The 25,413-nt window shown below is 41.1% G+C and overlaps 1 protein-coding gene across 1 annotated transcript; it reads left to right on the top strand.

Annotated features, from left to right (window-relative positions):
• Positions 1-2,226, top strand: LOC121452477 (disintegrin and metalloproteinase domain-containing protein 21-like). Its single transcript, XM_041658653.1, has one exon. It carries the CDS (start codon positions 1-3, stop codon positions 2,224-2,226), a length of 2,226 nt encoding a protein of 741 aa, XP_041514587.1.
• The last annotated feature ends 23,187 nt before the right edge of the window (positions 2,227-25,413 follow it).

The raw sequence follows: 25,413 nt of genomic DNA, 5'->3' as shown, positions 1-25,413 counted from the left end.
ATGGCCCCCTTCCGGGCATCTATCTGGACTTGGGTCCTCCTGGGAGGTTCTCTCTGGCTATCTGTGCTCTGGGTACTGTTGTGCCCTGTCTGTTCCCATAGCCCGCCAAAATGGCGCTTCACTACCTCTGAAGTTGTGATTCCCAGGAAGGTCCCCCAGGGGATGGGTAGAAGTGATATGCCAGCCGAGATCACCTACAGCATGCGCTTCAGGGGACAAAGACACGTGGTCCACATGAAGCTCAAGAAGAACATGATTCCTGAAAATTTTCCTGTATACACTACTAACGACCAAGGAGCCGAGCAGGAGGACTACCCATTTGTTCCTCGAGACTGTTACTTCTACAGCTACCTGGAAGGGGTCCCTGGGTCCCAGGCCACACTAGACACCTGCAATGGAGGTCTCAATGGCATGCTACAGGTGGATGACTTCACTTATGAAATCAAACCACTGGCATCTTCTTCCAAATTTGAGCACGTAATTTCTCTGCTTGTGGTGGAAGAAAGATCACGTGAGTCTAAAAGGTGTAGAAACAAAGAGCAGGTGGCAGAGGCAGATAAGTCCCTTGAAGAGACGAAGCTTGTTGGGAGTCCCAGAGCAGCTCCAGTCTACTTGTGGCGCGTGCATGTGAAAGTACTACGAGTCCACTACACGATGACTTCTACATTAGCTAAGGCAATCAACAACTTTACCCGTTCGCTTGAGTTTATATTGGTTATGAACAGCCTATCAGACACCATTTACAAGCTAAGTGGCATAGCTGTCTATGTACGCGCTGTATGTATTTGGCAAACACATGACCAAATGAATATTGAACATAATAAGCATAATGATAGGGCCCTTGTGGTAGCATTTGGCACTTTTAGAGGAAATTTTCATAATCAGATGAAGGCATCCCTTTCAGTTCTTATAACAGGAAGGAAAATTGGAAATTCTGAATACCTGGGCTATCAGTCCGCACTGTGCAAGCAAAACCAGGCAGTGTCATATGTAAATGCTGCAAGCCGCCATGTGTTTCTGGCAGCAGTTGTTATGTCTCACGCAAACGGTCACGTTATTGGTTTAAAGCATGATGATGAAAGCTGTTATTGTTTCAGAAGAAGCAACTGTCTCATGCATGAATATCCTGTTCTCGTGGATATGTTAAGTAATTGCTCCCAAGCTGCAGTACATAAGAGGATCCATGAATGGGACGAATGCCTGAGTGAAAATCGTGTTCAATATGACAATTTTAAATATGTAGTTCCTCGCTGTGGAGATAAGAAGGTGGATGAGAATGAGGAATGTGACTGCGGCTCCTTGAAAGAGTGTGCCTTCAACAAGTGCTGTACAACCACTTGCATCTTTACTCAGGGCACTACTTGTAATATAGGAGGTTGCTGTAAGGAGTGTACATTTGCACCCATAGGAACTTTGTGCAGAGACAAACTTGGCATTTGCGATCTTCCAGAATACTGTGATGGAACCTCCCAGGATTGCCCAGAAAATTTTTACATCCAGGACGGAACTCCCTGCTCACCACTAGCAGTTTGCATGTCAGGAAATTGCAGTGATCGTAATTTGCAGTGCCAAGCTCTTTTTGGATATGAAGTTAGGGATGCTTCACCAGCATGCTATAAATTAAATATCAAAGGTGACCGATTTGGAAACTGTGGAGTAAAGAAACAGCGAGGCGGAAGCCAACCTCTCCCATGTCAAGATGACGGTATTTTTTGTGGACTGCTACATTGTGATGGTGTCAGTCATGTTCCTGGTGGTGGTGAGCACACTACATTTCATCACATAAAGGTACAAGACATCAAGGAAGAGCAGTGCTTTGGGTATGATGCGCACCACGGGACAGAAGTTCCGGAAATGGGGCTTGTAGTGGACGGTGCAACCTGTGGCCCTGGGAAATACTGTAAAGACAAAGCCTGTGTTTTTCATCAAACCTTGAATTTTACATGCAACATCAGCCACTGTAATTTCAGAGGGGTATGTAACAACAGAGGCAATTGTCACTGTGTGCAAGGTTGGCGGCCACCAAACTGTGAACACGTAGGAGCAGGTGGCAGTTTAGACAGTGGACCTACATTTACTCCAGAGCAAATGTTTCGAGCCAAAATACGTGTGAGTGTGAACAGGATATTACTTGTCTTATTTACTCGTATGGCTCTTATCTTGGTGTCACTTCTTTTTGGTGGAATTTCAAGAGCAATAATAACTACAGACACCAGAGGGAAATAATCTCCTATAAAAAAATTAATTGATTTCATTCCATACGAACTGGAGTCACACCATGAACAAAATCATGTCGATCGCTACAAGAAATGATCAATGATTTCCTCTGACAGCCATGTACTTTCCCAAGTCTGAGATTTTCATCATGAAATAAAATCACTGAGGAGTTAAAATTCTGCCTCTATGTTTAAATTTGCGCTTTATAATTGTTTCTTAAAATCTCACTTCCTCTCTCCTCTCCTTTCCCTCCCTCCATCCTCATTTCTTCTCTGCCCCCTCTACTTGTAAATGTGGGTGCAGATGCTTGTGGAGGCCAGAGTCACAGTTCTTGGAGCCAGAGTTGCAGGTGACTGTGGGTAACCCATCGTGGATGCTGAGAACCAAACTCTGGGTCTCTGCAAGAGCAGTAAACGTTCTTAACTGTTGAGTCTTAATATCACATAATTTATCATGTCTGAGGTTTTGTTTGGAGTTTAATTGTTTTTGTCTTGTTTGGTGGTGCTGAGCAGCACAGTCAAGAACCCCGAGCCTTACCCAAGCCAGGTAAATGCCCCGCCACTCTACTGTGCCCCAACATTTGGTCACATTCTTTTTACTCCTATATGTAAATCCATCTTTCAGATCATTTTTCATGAAAAAAGAAAACATTTTTATGATGTTCATGTTAAAAGTTTCCTAGATGCCTGTGTCAAATATGGGCTGCTTTAGTGCGTGCTACTGTGAGCATTGCCCTGGTCTGCTTGCAACTCTAGTAGATAATTCTCTGTTTTGTTGTTAATAGAAAATTAGTCTCAAGAGGGACATTTGTGAATTAAATGGATGCATGAATGAAAGAAACATTCACGTTTTTAGACATCAGAATTTATGTAGCGGTGCTGAACTTTGCTATGTGACAATGGGAAAATTCTTTGTTTTGTCAAATACCCAGGGATTGCACTCAGCATCTAAGATGAGATACACTCCCTCAAAAGTGTCAAAGTTGATGCAGTACCTTCAATAATGCTGGAGTAGTTTATGTGCTGAATATACACACTAGCTCCTACCATTGTCTTTAGGTTGTACAACGCCAAGAGCTATAGTTGCAGGGGAGTGTGTAACAAGAACGAGTCCTGTCGTTGTAGGTGTGGTTGGAAACCACCAACAGAGAGGATGGGGTGTAACATGAGGGCTGGCTTGTTGGGGTTTCCGTCCCGCCCAGTACCCCACAGCCGGCAAGTCCCAAGAAAATCACACACAGGTCTACATAATTTATAAACTGATTGGCCCATTAGCTCAGGTTACTTATTAGCTCTTATCACTTATATTAACCCATTATTCTGATCTATATTAGCCATGTGGCTCAGTATCTCTCTCAGCCGGGTAGATTACATCTTGCTTCTTGGTGGTCTTGGCAGAACTCAGAGGAATGGGCTTCCTCCTTCCTGGTATTCTCCTGTTCTCATCTCCCCACCTATACTTCCTGCCTGGCCAATCAGCATTACTTAAAACATGATTGACAGAATACAGACAATTCTCCCGCACCAATTGGGTAGTAGTGAAGATGGGGGCCTTCCACCTTATAGGCAAAAGGTTGAGAACCAGGATATCCATGCATCAGGCACTTATTCTGACACTTACTCACTTTGTTGTTTTTAAGGTTTCAGTGCCTGCCTGCTGACCTTTCTAAAGGAAAAGGCGGCCTTGTGGGAGAGAGGAAAACATCAAAAGGAGAATTTGAAATTAGTAATTCTTGTAACACACCAGAGGAAGTAACATTATGGAGGAAATCACTGTCTGCTACAGGAAGGAGTCATCGTGATTCCTGTGACAATCTCATACTCTCCAAGAAGCCTGGCCTTTTCATCTTGAAATGAACTCATGGTGGGCTTAGAAAATGGGCTTCCATATTTAAACTTCTCTCAAACATAATTTCTGACGGTTATTCTGTTTTCTTTGTTTTGCTTGGCTTTCTTTATACTGGACTATCCCGTGTCGTACTTCAATGCCTGCTTATGCTTCATTTGTGCATAGATAAGAGACAGCTTCCAAAGTCACAAGAGAAACTGCACACATTCTAAGGCCAGTCCTCCCAGTTTCCAGAGAATCCCTCACTGAATTTAAAAGGATTAGCACCTACCAATATTAATACTGCCATGGTATTTAAAATTGACGGTATTAGAGTTTTATACTTCTTCATTTTACTGCTAGTCTAAACTGGTAAGCATTTGGAAGGACGTATTCCAGTGATGTAGGGAGAAGCATGAAAGCATTTTTGTCTTAGGCATCTGGAATTTCAACAGTAGATCTGAACCTTGCTATGCAGCTACCTAGTCATATTTTCAGGCCTTGGAGGACAATATTATTATTCCTAGATAAATATACTTCAGCTACATGTTCCTGAAATAAAGACCACAAGTAAGGAAATGATGGAACATTCTAGGGACTGAATACACAGCCGTGTCTAGGCTACCTTCTCACTCTCATTCCTGGTCTGTGCTAACTGTGTCTATCCCACATTCAGTCTTTGACATTTTTACTGTTATGCCAGCACACAAGGAATCAGCAGGTATGATTTTCAATTATTTAATTACTTCCTGAAACTTCTCACGTTTGAAATCATAGGATCACATATGTCAATTCCCAAAATTACATAAACAGAGGGTGTGTAAATTCAATTTGCATGGCTATATGAAGTTTACAGATAAAATTTTGGTGGAAGAGTTTAGGACGAATCACTTCAGAAATAGTTTCACAGAATATATGATGGGCAATGAGAAGCCTATTCCCGCCTTTGAAGTCAAAGTCTTCAAGCAAATGCATTTTCTGAATCAGAGCTCTACTTTGGGGTTGCCATCAGAAGAGAAAGAAGGGTTAAGAAGCAAGAGAACCACTGTGGTTGACACTTGGGACAGTCGTTTTTAATCACCAACTTGAAACAATCTATAATCGGTTGGGATGGGCATCTCAGTGAGGGATTGTCTAGATTAGGTTGGCCTGTGGGCATGTGTGTGGATTATCTTAGTTTTGTTAATTGATGCGGGAAGACACATCCACTGTGGGTGGCACCCTTCCCTAGGAAGTGGGTTTCAAACTCTGTGGAGTGTAGAAGATGATCAGATACTAGCTAGTACTCCTGCACCAGCGCCCTGCTCTCTGCTCCAGACTGTGGACATCATATGATTCAATGCTTCCAGTTCTTGCTACCTTGACTTTCCTGCAGAGATGGACCATAGCCTGGAATTGTGAGCCACGCCAGCACTTAGGTTGCTTTCCCCAGGATTTCTTATCATAGCAGCAGGAAAGGAAGCTGAGACCATTTACAGCATTATAGCTTGTCCATTTTCTATCGGGCTCTGTGAGCTGCAACCTTTTGCTTGAGTGGCTCATGTGGAAGAAGAGTCATCTGTGTTTTCACTGAAGATACTCAAACATTAGTAACTGGGTTTGTGCCTGACACTGCTAGCTACAGAAACCAAGACAGGGTGGCCCTTTACCAACAAGACTGTATCCGCTTGATGCAGTGTTAGCTACTGAAACCACAGTGTAGCTACCTAGGAAGTGGTCATTTTGTCTGTGTTTGAGCAGGCTGTTGCTCAAGTGTCATAACCATAGCCCCTGAAACCATAAGTTTTGATGTGGGAGTCTGCTGTTTTGTGTTGATTTCATTGGTTAAATAAAGAGACTGCCTTGGCCCTTTAAGAGGACAGAAAATTAGGTAGGCGGAGTAGACTGAACAGAATTCTGGGAGAAAGAATCAGATTCAGGAGTTGCCATGATTCTCTCACTCCAGACAGATGCAGGTTAAGATCTTCCCTGGTAAGCCACCTTGTGGACTACACAGATTATTAAAAATGGGTTAGATCTGATGGAGGAAGGTCATTGGCTAATAAAGGAACTGCCTTGGCCCATTTTTTTTTTTTGGTTGGAAGATAGGTAGGGTAGGTGGAGTAAACAGAACAAAATGCTGGGAGGAAGAGGAAGTGAGGTCAGACTACACAGCTCTCCTCTCAGGAGCAGACGCCTGAGAGAGACGCCATGCCCCGCTCCCGGGATGAAGCTCCGACCCAGGATGGACATAGGCTAGAATCTTCCTGGTAAGCGCACCTTGGGGTGCCATACACAGATGATTAGAAATGGGCTAAATTAATATGTGAGAATTAGCCTAGAAGAGAATGGGCCAAGCAGTGTTTAAATGAATACAGTTTGTGTGTTGTTATTTTGGGGCATAAGCTAGCCGAGCAGGTGTCCGGGGTGTTGGGGACGCAGCCCCGCCGACCCTATTTACTACATAGATCAATATGTAAGCGCTAGCCAATAAGAGGATAAAACTAATGGGCCAGGCAGTGTTTAAAAGAATACAGTTTCCGTGTAATTATTTTGGGTATAAAGCTAGCCGTGCGGGCAGCCGGGTGCCGGGAAAGCAGCCCCGCCACTCATATTTCAACAAAGTTTCAGTTTCCCTCTTTTATAATAGGTGCTTACACTATTACTGAGCTGTCTTGTATTTGTGAAGGAGTTTTGGTTCCCTGAAGCTGGCTGTCTTCCTAGAGTTCTGATAGAGCTGTAAGCTTAAGTGTGCACGTTTTTCTGGTCTATTCAATATTATTATCTTAGAAATAGTGGAGTAACTAATGTCAGGCAGGATGTAATGTATTGAATGGTATTCAAACCCACAATCTATAGTCTCTCTTCATCTTCACCGTTCCACTGTTTCCAGAACTTTGATGCCTTCATGGGACTAATCTGTTTGGTATGTAATTTAGAATTTTTAAATTATTTTCTGCTTGGTACATCTGAGGATTGGACTGGGGACATCATGCACACTAGTGGCCTGACACTGAGCCATATTCTCAACACACAGTGTGTGTGCAGTGAATGGCAGAGCCTGCAAGGTGAAACTGCTCATGCCCCTCAAAACTCAGATGACTATGAGTGGGTCCCAGATGTCAAGCACTGAACATTTTATACTGTTGAAGTCTGGCTTGCTTTGATTTGATTGTGACTATGCTCTTATTATTCCCTTTGAAGTATGAGAGCACTTAATTTAGCTTTAATTTTTTTTAACTTTTCAACAATTTTAAAACAAACCAGTAAAAACCATGAAGCTTACACACTTTTTATTATGACACAAAATATTGATTACCTCAAGTCTTCATTTAAAATAAGCACAGGATAGCTGAATGTGTTAAGAAGCAAATCTGTTACTTGTGTATAAAAAACTCATCGTAGTTTTAAAGATAAGCTCACATTAACATGAAAGGATGGGAAAAAGTAGTCTAAGAAAATGAGATCAAGATACACATAGGTATTGCCATATTCATACCTGACAAAATAGACCTCAAGCTAAAACCAATTACAAAAAAAAATGAAGAGCACTTATAATAAAGGGATCAGGGAGAGGACAGAGTACTGGCGACTGAACCCAGGGAGGCACACGTGCTAATAGGTGCTCTACCACTAAGACAGGTAAAATAGACTTTTATGTCTCTGAGATTCACCGATATTTCCATGGCTGGACACAATAGGCATAAAGAACCCTCAAAGCCTAAATTGAGATTCTTCATAATCCACGCAGGGTTCACAAATGAGATGGCTCCCAAGTGACTCTTCTAGTCAAGGCCAACAACCACCCCCACCCCCCAACCCCTCGTCCAGAAGAGATGGCTGAGAATTTCCTGGGAGTCTAGGAAGAAAGCAGTGACTTTGCTTTGGGCAGTGCTATGGGTGCTGTGCTCTCCTCTCTTCTTTAAGTATTGGATGGGAGAAGACGGCCTCTCGTGTATCTTAGGCCAATGAGTGGGTTCCCAAGGAACTCCCTAGAGACTACTATGCGGCACTAGTGTTTGGGAGGACTCACATCTGGAAACCGGTAGCACAGAAGATTAGGGTGGGGCAGGATTTCAAGCTGTGGTGGGAGAAAGGATAGAGCGTCCTATGGATCAGAGCCTCTACAAGAAAGCTTTCACCGCAGGCACGCACTCATGCACACACGCACACACGCACACATGCACGCATGCCCTGACAGTACCATCTGGAAGGGTGAAAAGTGGCTTCAACAAATAGTGGACCAGGGCTTCCGGCTCCGCTTCCAGCGACTAGGCTCCCTTCCTGATTGCGAAGAGGGCTGTTGTCTGGGACGGTGATCTACACCCTAGAGCAGCATTCCATTTGCCCTAGATCTTGTCCAAGTGCTCTTCTCCAGACACAGGCAGACACAGGCAGCAGCGGCAGACAAAGGCAGCGGCAGATTCAGGCCCCAGGCGGCGGGGACCAGTGGGGACCAGCACTGCGGCAGATGTAGGCAGAGGGGACTGGCGGGGACTGGCGTGGTGGCAGGCACAGGCGGTGGGGACCGGGCGCAACACCAAGAGCAGATCGCCCCACTACAATTAAATCAAAGAGGTAGGCCTTTTGTTGGTGAGGTCCCTGGCAAACGGAGAGCCTGGTCCTGTGCCTGAAGACCCTTCTGAGGGGTGAGAGGGATCTTGGCTCCCGGCAGGAGCCAGGAAACAGAGCGAGGGCATTTTGTAAGCAAAACACCTGGCCAGCAGGGAAACATAATCCGGTTTTAAAGGACCCATTAGATAGCATAGATAGGAGGAGATGGGCAGGCGCCAAGGCAAGAATTCACCCAATAATCTGAAAAACAACATGAAAACACCAGAACCCAATGATCTTACAAGAGAAGGTCTTCAACACATTTACACAGAAGAAGTGGAGAAAAATTGACTTTATGAAAGCAATAGAGTCCCTTAAACAACATGTAAAAAATGCCCTTATAGAAATGGATGAGAAGTATAACAAAAAGTTTGAAGAAATGAGTAAATATGTACATAATACCCTGGGAAACCAAGAAAGAACGATCAAACAGGTAGTGGAAACAGTTCAAGAATTGAAAACTGAAATGGAAGCAAGGAAAAAAACACAAACTGAGGACCAGCTGGATATGGAAAATCTAGGTCAACGAGTAGAGTCTACAGAAACAAGCATAATCAATAGAATACAATAGATGGAAGAAAGAATCTCAGATTCTGAGGACACCATAGAGAAAATAAACGCTCTGATCAAAGAAAACTGCAAAGTCAACAAATTCTAACACAAAACATTCAGGAAATATGGGACACAATAAAAAGACTAAACCTAAGAATAATAGGAATAGAAGAAGGAGACGAGTCACAGATCAAAGGCCCAGAAAATATTTGGAACAAAATTATGGAAGAAAACTTTCCCAACATAAAGAAATATATTCCTTTGAATATTCAAGAAGCATACAGAACACCAAACAGACTGGATCAAAGAAAAACATCCCCTCACCATATAATAATCAAAACACAAAATATACAGGTTAAAGAAAGAATATTAAGAGCTACAAAGGAAAAAGGCCAAGTAACTTATAAAGGTAAACCGATCAGACTTACACCTGACTTCTCTATGGAAACCATGAAAGCCAGAAGGTCCTGGATAGAGGTACTTTAGAAACTAAGAGACCTTGGATGCAAATCCAAACTACTATACCCAGCCAAGCTATTGTTCACTATCAATGGAGAAAACAAGACATTTCAGGATAAGAACAAATTTAAACAATACGTAGCCACGAATCCAGCCCTACAGAAAGTAATAGAAGGAAAATCGCAACCCAAGGAATCCAACATAGCCAACACTGCCTACAATAACTGAGGCATCTAGCGACCCTTCACCAGCACAACTCAAAGAAGGGAGACACACAAACTCTACTACCAAAAACAATAAGAATAACCGGAGTAAACGACCACTGGTAATTAATATCACTTAATATTAATGGGCTGAGTTCACCTATAAAAAAGGCACAGGCAAAGAGATTGGATACGAAAACAGGATCTAACATTCTGCTGTTTGCAAGAAACACATCTCAACCACAAAGACAGGCATCTACTCAGATAAAGGGTTGGGAAAAGGTCTTTCAAGCAAATGGTCCTAAGAAAAAAACAGGTGTGGCCATACTAATTTCTAACAAAACTGACTTCAAACTAAAATCAATCAGAAGAGATCAAGATGGACACTTTATACTCATAATAGGAACAATTCATCAGGATGAAGTCTCAATCCTGAATATCTATGCCCCTAATATAGAAGCACCCACTTATGTAAAAGAAATATTACTAGAACTCAAGGCCGACATCAAACCACACACACTAGTAGTAGGAGACTTCAACACACCTCTCTCAGGAATGGACAGGTCAATCAGACAGAAACCTAATAGAGAATTAAGAGAACTACTGGAGGTAATGAAGCAAATGGACTTAACAGACATCTATAGAACATTTCACCAAAATAGGAAAGAATATACTTCTTCTCTGCAGCTCATGGAACCTTCTTGAAAATTGACCACATACTCGGAAACAAAGGAAACCCCACAGATACAAAAAAAATATCAGTGTCCACCTGTGTCTTATCAGATCACCATGGATTAAAGTCAGAAGGCAACAACAATGCTACCCCCAGAAAGCCGACAAACTCATGGAAACTGAACACTCAACTACTGAACCACACCTGGGTCAAGGAAGAAATCAAGAAAGAAATTAAAGTCTTCCTTGAATTTAATGAGAATAAAGAGACAACATACTCAAACCTATGGGACACGATGAAAACAGTGCTAAGAGGAAAGTTCATAGCACAAAGTGCTTAAAGAAAACGGAGAATGCATACATTGGGGACTTAACAGCACACCTGAAAGCCCTAGAAAAAAAAGAAGCAGACATGCCCAGGAGGAGTAGAAGACTGGAAATAATCAAACTGAGGGCAGAAATCAACAAAACAGAAACACAGAAAACAGTCCAAAGAATCAATGAAACAAAAAGTTGGCTCTTGGAGAAAATCAACAAGATCGACAAACCCCTATCCAAATTAATTAAACGACAGAGAGAGAACACACAAATAAATAAGATCAGAAATGAAAAGGGGGACATAACCACAGACACAGAGGTAATTCAGAGACTCATTAGATCTTACTACAAAAGCCTGTATGCCACAAAACTGGAAAATACAAAAGAAATGGACATTTTTTTAGATAAGTACCATATACCAAAGCTAAACCAAGACCAGGTGAATGATCTAAATAGACCTGTTAGTCGCCAAGAATTAGAAACTGTTATCAAAAATCTCCCTTCGAAAAAAAGCCCAGAACCAGATAGTTTCAATGCAGAATTCTACCAGAACTTCCAAGAAGAGCTAATACCTATACTCCTTAATGTATTTCACAATATAGAAACAGAAGAATCATTGCCAAATTCCTTTGATGAAGCTACAGTTACCCTGATACCAAAACCACACAAAGACCCAACCAAGAAAGAGAATTACAGGCCTATCTCACTCATGAACATCGACGCAAAAATTCTCAATAAAATACTGGCAAACCAAGAACACATTAGAAAAATTATCCATTATGATGAAGTAGGCTTCATCCCAGAGATGCAGGGCTGGTTCAACATACACAAATCTATCAATGTAATCCACCATATAAATAAACTGAAAGTAAAAAACCATATGATCATTTCATAAGATGCTGAAAAAGCATTCAACAAAATTCAACACCCCTTTATGATAAAGGTCTTGGAGAGATTAGGGACACAAGGGTCATACCTAAATATAATAAAAGCTATTTACAGCAAGCCGACAGCTAACATTAAATTAAACGGAGAAAAACTCAAAGCCATCCCACTAAAATCTGGAACACGACAAGGCTGTCCACTCTCTCCATATCTCTTCAATATAGTGCTTGAAGTTCTAGCAATAGCAATAAGACAACATAAGGGGATCAAGGGGATTGGTATTGGAAAAGAAGAGGTTAAGCTTTCATTATTATCAGATGATATGATAGTATATATAAGCGACCCCAAAAATTCCACCAAAAAACTCCTACAACTGATAAACACCTTTAGTAATGTGGCAGGATACAAGATCAACTCCAAAAAAATCAGTTGCCTTCCTATACACTAAGGATAAGGAAACAGAGAGGGAAATCAAAGAAGCATCACTTTTCACGATAGCCACAAATAGCATAAAATATCTTGGGCTAACTCTGACCAAGGATGTGAAAGATCTATTTGACAAGAACTTTAAGTCTTTGAAGAAAGAAATTGAAGAGGACACCAGAAAATGGAAGGATCTCCCTTGCTCCTGGATTGGGAGGATCAACATAGTAAAAAATGGCAATTCTACCAAAAGCAATCTATAGATTCAATGCAATCCCCATCAAAATCCCATCAAAATTCTTCACAGATCTGGAGAATACAATAATCAACTTTATATGGAAGAACAAAAAACCCAGGATAGCCAAAACAATCTTATACAACAAAGGATCGTCTGGAGGCATTACCATCCCTGACTTCAGACTCTACTACAGAGCTACAGTATTGAAAACAGCTTGGTATTGGCATAAAAAAAGAGAAGTTGACCCAATGGAATAGAATTGAAGACCCTGACTTTAACCCCCAAACCTATGAACACCTGATTTTCGATAAAGGAGCTAAAAGTATACAATGGAAAAAAGAGAGCATCTTCAACAAATTGTGCTGGAAAAACTGGATGTCAACCTGTAGAAGAATGAAAATAGATCCATATCTATCACCATGCACAAAACTCAAGTCCAAATAGATTAAAGACCTCAATATCAGTCCGAATACACTGAACCTGATAGAAGAGAAAGTGGGAAGTACTCTATAACACATGGGCACAGGAGACCACTTCCTACATATAACCCCAGCAGCACAGACATTAAGGACCTCATTGAATAAATGGGACCTCCTGAGACTGAGAAGCTTCTGTAAAGCAAAGGACACTGTCACTAAAACAAAAAGGAAACCCACTGACTGGGAGAAGATCTTCACCATCCCTGCAACTGACAAAGGTCTGATCTCCAAAATATTTGAAGAACTCAAGAAACTAGACTGTAAAAGGCTAATCAACCCAATTATAAAATGGCACACTGAGCTGAACAAAGAATTCTCAACAGAAGATCTTCAAATGGCCAAAAGACACTTAAGGTCATGCTCAACTTCCTTAGCGATCAGGGAAATGCAAATCAAGACAACTTTAAGATACCATCTTACACCTGTCAGAATGGCTAAAATAAAAAACACCAATGATAGCCTTTGCTGGAGAAGTTGTGGAGAAAGGGGTACACTCATCCATTGCTGGTGGGAATGCAAACTGGTGCAACCACTTTGGAAATCAGTGTGGTGGTTTCTCAGGAAATTCGGGATCAACCTACCCCTGGACCCAGCAATACCACTCTTGGGAATATACCCAAGAGAGGCCCTATCATACAACAAAAGTATTTGCTCTACTATGTTCATAGCAGCATTGTTTGTAATAGCCAGAACATGGAAACAACCTAGATGCCCTTCAATGGAAGAATGGATGAAGAAAGTATGGAATATATACATATTAGAGTACTACTCAGCAGTAAAAAAAACAAGGACTTCTTGAATTTTGCATGCAAATGAACGGAAATAGAAAACACTATCCTGAGTGAGGTAAGCCAGACCCAAAAAAAGGACCATGGGATGTACTCACTCATATTTGGTTTCTAGCCATAAATAAAGGACATTGAGCCTATAATTAGGGATCCTAGAGAAGCTAAATAAGAAGGATAACCTAAAGAAAAACATATAGGCATCCTCCTGAATATTAACCTTCATCAGGCGATGAAAGGAGACAAGACAGAGACACACATTGGAGCACTGGACAGAAATCTCAAGGTCCAAATCAGGAGCAGAAGGAGAGAGAGCATGAGCAAGGAACTCAGGACCGCAAGGGGGGCACCCACACACTGAGATAATGGGGATGTTCTATCGGGAACTCACCAAGGCCAGCTGGCCTGGGTCTGAAAAAAGCATGGGATAAAACCAGACTTGCTGAACATAGCGGACAATGAGGACTACTGTGAACTTGAGAACAATGGCAATGGGTTTTTGATCCTACTGCACGTACTGGCTTTGTGGGAGCCTAGTCAGTTTGGATGCTCACCTTACTAAACCTGGATGGAGGTGGGTGGTCCTTGGACTTCCCACAGGGCAGGGAACCCTGATTTCTCTTTGGGCTGATGAGGGAGGGGGAGGGAAATGGGAGGCAGTGGCAGGGAAGAGACAGAAATCTTTAATAAATAAATAAATAGAAAAAAAATAAAATAAAGGGATCAGGAAATCAGGAAAATTTAACACAGCTAAACACATGTGCACCAAATTCTGGTGCGCCTAACTTTAAAAAATCATGCTAATGGAGATAAAAACACAGATTAACACAAACTAACAATAGGTGAATTCAATATCACATTTTCTCCAATAGAGAGGTTATCAGTTGGTGGAGACTGCTCGTTTGTTCCCAGCTGCCCAGACTCAAATAATTACTCAGAAACTGTATTACTTGCAACACTGCTTGGCCAATAGTTGAAGCGCATTTCTAGCTAGTTCTTACATCCTAAATTCACCCATTTCTATTAATCTGTGCATTACCACAAGGTCATGGCCTACCAGCAAGGTTCCAACATCTATTTCCTCTGGTGATTACATGGCATTTCTCCCTACCTCTGCTTACTCTCTTCTCTATCTTCTTGGAACTCCCTCCGTGCCCTATTCTGCACTGCAATAGGCCCAAAGCAGCTTCTTTATTAACCATTGGTATTCATCGGATACAAAGGGAAAATACAACATCATCTCCCTTTTATGACTAAATAAAAAGGAAGGTTTTAACTTAAACATAGAAAGATTACATACAACAAAGCAGTAAGCAAAAAACAGAAATATACACATAACAAAATTGACCTTAAATTTGTATCAAAATATCATTTCAAAGTGTCCATCTCTATAGCATATCCCTCTGTAAATGTAAACAAACATTTATAAACAACCATTTAGGGAATTTGGGTATAGTTCTCTCCAAAACGTTTCCTGCTTTTTATTGGACAAAGTAATTTTAGGGGTTTACAGAGACCTTTCAGGGTCTTGATTTATCAAATTACACTAGTCTGGAAGGAATCCAGAGGTCCTCATTCTCTGGGGAAACAAAACTTCTTTTCCAAAGCAACATACCCTTAGACCCAAATTTTAAAGTCAAGATACCTTTAAAGTATGTATGTTGTTTTAGCTTAGCAGTCTGTACAATGAAATGTTTTTCTGTACTTAGTTCATTCACAGTAAAAAATAAAAAATAAAAAAGACAATAATATATATAATCCAGACTCTCCATGTATTTTCCATTTCTATGTGGCTTATTTTTTTCACTCCTTTAATCTATGAGTGCCTGTGTTCTGTCTCTTTAAAGACTTTGCTTTATTTTTTAACCCTATTTCTTTTTATAACTGTCTATACTCTTTTTCTTCTCTCTCCCAAGCTTATGCACATTTATCCAACACTGTGACCATTTAGAGGTCTTTATTTTAATCTGAATCTGTCTTTATTGTGATCTGTAATTATTTTCTGAGTAGAAGCATTTTTTTCTTAAATTTTAAGCAGACATGGCTAGGGCCAACTCCACGGTCCTTCCTCTAGGCTCTGCCCAGTCTAACATGATGGAGGCATGTTCACTGCCTCTGAGAGCCATGCATGTTGGCCCAGCTCCAGGAGTGCATCAGGTCTATGTCACAATTAAGCAACTAGTAGCACACTGCTCACAAACCCCATTTAAGAGCTCCTGAAAGGGTCAGAGTTCATGCTGCCAGCATGAACCAGGAAGCCTCTGTTTTTTATGTCGAGTCAGTAAGCCTTCTGTTAAAGGAGCTGCAATACCCCTGCTCACCACCAGTAAACAGAGCCTATCTGGAAAAAAAATGTGGCTACTAACAAGCTCCAATTGACTCCCATTTCTGTGAGTCTAGAAGCCTTTTTTTCTTAAGCTTTTTCAGGTCTTATGTGGATCTATGCCCCAGATGATGGGTGCCATTCTGTTGGCCAAGGCTGCTTGTTTGTTTCCTGGCTGCCCAGACCCAAAATAATCACTCAGAAACTATATTAATTGCAGTACTGTTTGGCCAATAGCTTAAGCATATTTCTAGCTCGCTCTTACATCCTAAATTAACTCACTTCTATTAATTTGTGCATCACCACAAGGTCATGACCATTTAGAGGTCTTTTAATCAGCAAGGTTCCAGCACCTGTCTCATCCAGTGGCTACATGGAGTCTGTCTGACTCCACCAATTCTCTCCTCCTCTATCTGCTTGGAAATCCTGCCTTGCCCTGTTCTGCACTGCAATAGGCCCAAAGCAGCTTCTTTATTAACCAGTGGTATTCAGCATACAGAGGGGAATTCCACATCAGTTATCTGGACAAACACAGAGAAATCTCAAAATTAGATGACATCTTACATGTAATGTACCTAACATATCTGCAGAATATTGTTCCTGCTTTAGCCAAAATTCTATTGCTGTGAAGAAACACCATGACCATGGCAGCTCTCTTATACAGGAAAGCATTTAGTTGCAGCTGGCTTAGTTGCGGCTGGCTTATACTGATTACATTATTTAATCATGGCAGGAAACATGGTGGCATAGAGGCAGACACAGTATTGTAGAGGTAGTTAAAAATTCTACATTCAGATCCACAGGCAGAAGGAAGAGAAACAAACACTGTGCCTGGCTTGAACATGTGAAACCTCAAAGCTCAACCCCAGTGACCCACTTTCTTCAAAGGCCATAACTACCCCCAACAAGGCAACAGTTCTTAATCCTTTCAAATAATGTCACTATCTATGAGCATAGAAAGGGATATTTTCATTCAAACCACTGAATTCCACTCTCTGGCCCCCTTAGGCTTGTATTTATACCATAATGCAAAACTATTTAGTCCAACATCAAAAGTCCCCAAAGTCTCAACACTGTTTAAAAGTCCAAAGTTCAAAGTCTCTTCTGAGACTCATGATAATCCCTTAATATAATCCCCATTTAAAATCAAGCAAAAAAAGGCAGATCACATACTTCAACATACAATGGCACAGAATATACCATTTTAAAAACGAGAAAAGGTAATGGAGTTAGGAAATGCTGGATCAAAGCAAGACCAAAAGCCAGGTAGGAAAATTCCAAACTCTGCACCTCCATGTCTGATGTCAAAGAACTCTTCAGATCTCCAACTCCTTTCCCTACTGTTGACTGCAGCACGTCTACCTCTCCTGGCTTTGTTCCACACCTGGTTAGCAGCTCTCCTTGGCAGGTGTCCCACAACTCTGGCATATTCCACATCTTGGGTTCTCTAAGGCAACCCAGGTTTCACCTTCACAGCTTTGTGGAAAGGTCCCTCTACCCAACACCAAAGAATATAAATGCTACTCGGCAGAACATGGAAACTTCTCAAAAATAGACTGTATGCTTGGCTACAAAGCAAACTTTAACTCTGATGGCTATTCTTGGTTGTCAGCTGGACTGCATCTGGAATTAACTAAAACTCAAATGGTAGAGGACACCTGTGAAGGATGTTTTCTCTTAAGTCATTTGAAGTGGGAAGACTCATTTCTAATCTGGACCTTTGAGCTGACAAGAGCCTCTTTTATCTGGGCCACACGTTCATTTGGCAGCCTATGGCAATGCCATGGAAGAAGGAAGCTCTCTCTCCTTTTGCCTGCTTGCTCTCACTCTCAGCCTCACCTCACAGGCTGAACGACTACTGGGTTCTTGGCGCTTTCATTGGTAGACAGCTATTGTTGGAGTAGCAGGACCAGAGCCTGTAAACCATTCTAATAAATAGATATTCATCCTATAAGTTCTGTACCTCTTAGCAGTGATTCCCTCCCTGTAGGTTGTTCCCACTTCAGGGGTCACATATCAGATAGCCTGCATATCAGCTATTTACATTATGCTTCGTAACAGTGGCAAAATTACAGGTATGAAGTAGTAATTAAATTCTTTTATGGTTGAGGGTCACCACCATATGAGGAACTGTATTAGAAGATTGTGGCATTGGCAAGATTGAGAACCACTGCTCTAGAGAGCCCCAACTAATATAGATTTGGGTACCAGAAGTAGTTATAGAGCAACAGAAGCATGAGGATGAATTTTTTAATTAATTGGAATAGGCATTCTAATTTTCCAACACCTACAGTTTCTAAGGCTCTATAGCTATTAAAGCTTCTCCCAAGGAGCTCAGAAAACACAGAAAGACCATGATGAGAATTATTTTACAAACTTAAGGAGACAAATTAGTTTGATTATCCTGATTCACAAATTGTAAGAGGCAACTTATTGGGTGATTTTCTATACAAAACTTTTAACAATTTGTAGAAAAAATAGGAAAACAATAATTGTCATTTCCTTCTGGCATCTCTGGATAATCAGACAAGGAAAAGACTGAGCACCCTCCGTGATCAAATGAACAACTTCTGGAATCTTCAAATATACTGAAGGACATTTAACACAGTGGTTGAATTGGTCAGCTCTACATGGGCATAAACAGTCGATCAAAACAGTTGAACGATTCCCAAATTCACAAGAGAGGAACTCAAGAGAGCAGGCCCAAGACAGGGACATCCACAGAAACAGGCCTGAGCCAGTGATCTCCACCAAAGCAGGTGGAGCCAGCGCCCTCTGCCAGAACAGGTACAAAGGGATCTGCCCAAGCCAAAGACCTCTATGGGAACTGGCCCAAGCCAGAGACCTCCATGGGAGCAGGTCTGAGCCAGGGACATCTACAAGAACAGGCCAGAGCAAGAGACCTCCATGGGAACATGACCTCCGGCAAAGACACTGCCTGCATCAATTACAGAAAGAAACGGGTAGGCCCCAATGAAAGGACACATTCAACAACCTAAAGAGCAATATAAAATACCAAAACCTAGTTGTCCTACAACAGGAAAACCTGAACATCCTAACCCAGAAGAAGCAGAAGAAAATGACTTAAATATAACTTTATGAAGATGATAGAGACCCATAAAGTGGAAATAAAAAATTCCCTTAAAGAAATGAAGGAAAAGACAACAAACATTGGAATAAATCAATAAATCTCTTTAAAAAGCCAGGAAACCCAAGGGTAAAAAAAAACCAAATAGGTGAAGCAAAAACTTCAAACAGTTCAAGACTTGAAAACTGAAATAGAATCAATTTTTTTAAAAACAGCACAAGCTGAGAAAATTGTGGAAATGAAGAATCTGGGTAAATGTACAGGAACTACAGACGCAAGCATAACCAACAGAATACAAGAAACACAAGAATCTCAGGAATTAAAGATATCTACATTCATTGGTCAAAGAAAACATTAAATCCAACAAATTCATAACACAAAACATCCAGAAAATCTGGGACACCATGAAAAGACAAAGAATACCTAAGAATAGTAGGGATAGAAGAAGGATAACTCTTGCTAAAAGGCACAGAAAATACACTTAACAAAATTATAGAAGAAAACTTTCCCAACATGAAGAAGGATATGCCATTGAAGGTATGAGAAGCTTACAGAACACCAAAAAGACTGGACCAAAAAAGTTCTTTTGTCATATAATAATCAAAACACTAAACATACAGAATAAAGGATTTTAAGAGATGCAAAGGAAAAAGGTCAAGAAACACATAAAGGCAGACCTATCAGAATTACACCAGAATTCTCAATGGAAACTCTAAACACCAGAAGGTCCCGGACAGATGTGTTGCAGATACAAGAGACCACAAATACAAGCCCAGACTACTATACCCAGAAAAGCTTTTGATCACCATCGATGGAGAAAACAACATTCCATGACAAAACTGTATTTAAACAATACCTATCCACAAATTCAGTCGTACAGAAAGTTCTAGAAGGAAAACTCCAATCCGAGGAAGCTAAGTGCACCCACATAAACACAGGCAACAGATAACCGTACACCAGCAAATCCTAAGGGAAACACACAAACACTACCACCAAAAAATAACAGGAATTAGCAATCACTGGTCATTAATATCTCTTAATATCAGTGGACTCAATTCACCTAGAAAAAAGACGCAGGTTAAGAGAATGGATACAAAAGCAGGATCCATCCTTCGGATGTTTACAAGAAACACTCCTCAACCTCAAAGACAGACATTTCCTCAGAGTAAAGGGTTGAGAAAAGAGTTTCCAATCAAATGTATCTAAAGAAACAAGCTGGTGTAGCTATGCTAATATCTAACAAAATAGACTTCAAACTAAAATCAACAGAAAAGATGGAGAAGGACACTTTATACTCATCACAGGAACAACCCATCAAGTTCAAGTCTCAATTCTGAACATCTATGCCCCAGATAAAACAGCACCGACATATAAAGGAAACATTACTAGACCTCTGCGGGTCCAGGCATGAGTCTTGGACCTCCAGGGGAGTAGGCCTAAGCCAGGACTGTGGGAAGTATACTTGAACGCATTGGCACAAGAGACCACTTCCTAAATATAACCCCAGCAGCACAGACACTGAGAGAAACATTTAATAAATGAGACCTCCTGAAACTGAAAAGCTTCTGTAAAGCAAACAACATGCTCAACAAGACAAAACAGCAGCCTACAGAATGGGAAAAGATCTTCACTAACCCCACATTAGACAGAGGTCTGATCTCCAAAATATAAAAAGAACTCAAGAAATTGGTCATCAAAAGAACAAATAATCCAATAAAAAATGGAGTACAGACCTAAATAGAGATCTCTCAACAGAGGAATCTAAAATGGCCAAAAGACACTTAAGGAAATGCTCAATATCCTTAGCCATCAGAGAAATGCAAATCAAAACAACTGTGAGATTCTATCTTACACCTGTAAGAATGGCCAAGATCAATCACACTGATGACAACTTATGCTGGAGAGGGCATGGGGTAGAAGGAACACTCCTGCATTGCTGGTGGGAGTGCAAGCTGGTACAGCCCCTTTGGATGTCAGTATGGTGATTTCTCAAAAAAATAGGAAACAACCTTCCTCAAGACCCACTTTTGGGTATATGTTCAAAAAATGTTCAATCGTACCACAAGGACATGTGTTCAACTATGTTCATAACAGCATTGTTTGTCATAGTCAGAACCTGGAAACAACCTAAATGCCCCTCAACCAAAGGATGGATGAAGAAAATGTGGTACATTTACAAAATGGAGTACTACACAGCAGAAAAGTGATGACATCTTGAAATTTTGTAGGTAAATGGATGGATCTAGAAGACATCCTATTAAGTGAGGTAACCGAGACCCAGAAAGACAATTACCACATGTACTCACTCATAAGTGATTTTTAAACATAAAGCAAACAAAACCAGCCTACAAATCACAATCTCAGAGAACCCAGACAAAATGAGGACCCTAAGAGAGACATACATGGATCTAATCTACATGGGAAGTAGAAAAAGACAAGATCTCCTAAGTAAATTGGGAGCATGGGGACCTTGGGAGAGGGATTGAAGGAGAGGGGAGAGGAATGGAGGGAAGCAGAGAAAAATGTATAGCTCAACAAAATCAATAAAAAAGAAACATTACAAAAGCTTAAATCGCACATCAAACCCCACCCCACTCCCCCACTCTAATAAGATGATCATGTGGTTTCTGTTTTTTAGTCAGTATGTGGTGGAATACATTTCTTGACTTATGTATGCTGATCCATCCCTCCATCACTGGAATGAAGCTGACTTGATCATGGAGAATCTTTTTGATGTGTTCTTGAATTCTGTTGGCAAGTACTATATTGAAAAATTCTTGCAGCTCTGTTCATCGGAGATATTGGCATATACTTTTTTGTGTTAGGATAAAAGCAAGTCTTTTTCTGATTTTGCTATCAGGGTAATACTAGTGACTAAGACCTTACATATGGGCCTTTTGGAGACTATGCATCCTGAGATGGTTGGTTTTAATATCAAGTCACCAAAAATAGGCTTCATCAGAGTAGGAGCCTCACCTAAAGAACTGTCGTGCCTGCCTTGATTAAAAGGACAAGGTCTACCTTTTGGTAGCAGCCCAGATCAAAGATCAAAGTTGGCAAGGAGATTGACCATCTTTTGTTCATTTGCCTTTCTCACTTGCCATGAAGTTTGTCATGGTGCTACTTCTGTTGCTGAGTCCATCATTGATGGAGCCAGCACTTCCAAGCTTTCATTGTGGACTAGCTAACAGCAGCTCGCCAGGAATCTTCTTGGTTTCTGGTGCCAGATTAGGACTACTGGAGCACCCTGCCTTGTGGATTGAGTAACTACCTATTGTTACCCCCAACCCCTCGCAAGACACGGCTAGCTTGGGACTACTCTGTCAAGGCACCCAGCCTCAAGGACCAAGTAACTACAGGTTTCTCAGCTTCTCAGTGATTTAGCAGTTATCATTTTTAAAGCAGACCATACATATGTGTGTATGTTCATATGTAATATGTATATATAATATGTTCCTCTGGAGAACCCTGACTAAAATACTCTGATCACAAGACTTACTGTTAGGTAAGTAGAGATGAGGCAGAAGGGTAGAAATGCATGACAAACAAAAGAAGTGTGGAAAAACCTATTAGAACTCTGCTGACATTGCACACACAAACCCCAAAACAAAACAAGATAGAAATCTGTAAGACTGAAGGAGAGAAGGGGGAAAACTAAATGATCATAAGTAACCCACTGAAGAATTAACCTGGTCTCGTCTCTTGTACTTGACCAGCTGTGAGTCTTTGTATTCCTGTTCATCTAATGTAAAAAGAAGCTTCACTGATGGGGGTTGGAAGATCCACTAATCTATAGTCAAAGATAAGAATTTAAAGAAAAGTTTATTACTATGCCTACTTAGTAAAATAGTATTAGACACCACCCTAGGGGCTAGTCAGTCTTGGGGTTTTCACCCAGTTAGTGGTTCCAGGCATAAGTTCTGTTTTGTGTAGTAGGCTTTAAATCCACACATAAGTTGTGAAGGAAAAGAGGAGGGGGATGGGGAGTAGGGAAGAATTTAGAAGGCTGGATTTGATCAAAACATATGCAGGTATGGAATTCTCAAAAAATAAAAATTTGGGGCAATTAACCCAGGTATATTTCCTCACACAGCACTGAACTATGCTGAAGAGCAAAATCACCATAAGCCCATAATGAATGTCAGGTAGAGGCTTTTCACAGAGGTACAGGTTACCGACTGCAAAACCTCCTAGGGTTAAGCAAAAGTATCATACTTCATGACAACCAGAGCTCCTCTCATCCATACAAAGAGAGGCAGAGCCAGAGTAGAGCTCATTTAGAGGGCTTGTCTAGCATCATGGCCCAGGGTACAATCTGCAACACCACATTGTAACATGAGGGCCGGCTTGTTGGGGTTTTTGTCCGGCCCAATTCCCCATAGCCAGCATGCCCCAAAGAAAATAACACAGAGGACTCCATAAGATTATTAACTGATTGGCCCATTAGCTCAGGCTTGTTATTAGCTCTTATCACTTATATTAACCCATTATTCTTATCTATGTTAGCCATGTGGCTCAGTACGTTTTTCAGCCAGGCAGATTACATGTTGCTTCTTCAGAGTCTGGGCAGGAGTGGGAGGAATCAACTTCCTCCTTCCCAGAATTCTCCAGTTCTCATTGCATCATTTCTACTTCCTAACTGATTTTCCCACCTATACTTCCTGCCTGGCCAATCAGTGTTTATTTAAAACATGATTGACAGAATACAAGAATACAAACAATTCTCCCATACCACTTCCCCCTCTTTAAAAAAAAAAAAAGGAAACTATCCATAGTCCATTTTTTGGGAATGTGGGCGTAGTATTCCAGGATACTTCCTGCTGGTTGGGGGCGCTGATAATCTTATGGGGACCTAAAGAAAATTTAGAGTTATTATCAAGTCCTGTGAGTCATGATCATCTCAGGCAGCAGTGTTGAACCTGTTCTGGATGAAGAACTCAGACATCTGGGCCACCTATCCTGCTGGAGATTTCTCAGGTGGTCTTCCTTGATCAAACTGGATTTTTCTTAACTCAGAATGAATCCACAGCCTCTCATTTTCTGTGGAAACAAAAGCAAAATCTCTTCTCCAAAGTAACATATCTTTTGACTTCAATTTGGAAGTCAAGGTATTTTCAAAATACCCATCTTGGATTAATTCAGCAGCATTTATAAGCAAATATCTTTTAGCAGCTGATGCTCCTTCCTCAGCATTCAAACAATTCAAAGAGAGCATAATAGCATACAGTATCAAGATTCTCTGTGTATTTTCCATCTTTGTGCGGCCTTATTTTAACCTCTATTTCTTTTATTTTTACTTTTATTTTTTGAGACAGGTTCTCTGTACATCTTTGTCCTGGAATTAGCTCTGTAGACCAGGCTGTCCTTGAACTCACAGAGACCCCATCCATCTCTGACTCCCCAGTGCTGGGATTAAAGGTGTCTGCCACCACACCTTAAATTTACAGAGGTCTGTGTGCCTCTGCCTCCTAGGCTTTGGGATTAAAAGCATGTGCTACCACACCTTGAACTCACAGAGATCTGTCTGCCTCTGCCTCCCAGGCATTGGGGTTATAGATGTGTACCACCATACCTTTTTTTTCACTTTAAGAATTTTAACCTTTAGCCTGCATATATTTTTAACACACTATAAGCCATTTAGAGGTTTTCTTCATCTTTGAATCCCTCTTTACTGTATATCTCTCTTTTCCTGACCACATGAGTATTTATGAAGAGGATTAAAGCCGTGGCTTTGATGGTTGGATCCAGCCCATTCCTTAGCTTTCTAGCCTCGTGGTGGAGGTACCGGCTATAGCCATGTTTATCGCCACAACTCTATGGCATTTCAAGGTCCCTGCCAGCAAGCAAGCTGCAACAGTATGTCCACAGACAACACTCAAGTCCTCTCTGTAGCTGGCCCTCCTGCCTCAAAGAGTCAAGAGTTTTCACTGGCAGGACAGCCCAGAAAGCTGGCATTTTTAAACGGTGCAGCTTTTTTTCCTGCTATGGCTAAAAACTGAAAAGCATGCCTTCAGCTTTTCATCAACACCACTTAAGTGTTTTGTGGCAGGACCTCTTAAAAGAGCTGCAGGGTTTTGCAGCTAAAGCTGAGTCAGGAAGCCTCTCTTAGATGAGAGTGCTTGCTTGCCTCTAGCAAGCAGAGCAGACCCGGGGAGTTGCTGCTACCAAGAAAACATGCTTTACTCTATCCTTTCCCAAGCTTTCTCAGGCTTTCTGTGGAAGCAGTTATCCATGTGGGCGCCATTCTCCACATACACTCAAGGTCATCTTTAGCTAGTTTGAAGTCAGTCTGTAATGCATGAGACATTATTTCAAAAAACAAACAAACAAAAAACCAAAACAACAACAAAA

This window comes from Microtus oregoni, unplaced genomic scaffold, assembly GCF_018167655.1.
Source record: "Microtus oregoni isolate MIOR12 unplaced genomic scaffold, Mior012 000009F_ref0000495, whole genome shotgun sequence".
NCBI classification, from domain to species: Eukaryota; Metazoa; Chordata; class Mammalia; order Rodentia; family Cricetidae; genus Microtus; species Microtus oregoni.
Note: the sequence above shows the minus strand (reverse complement) of the source record. Positions and strands in the feature narration are given on the sequence as shown.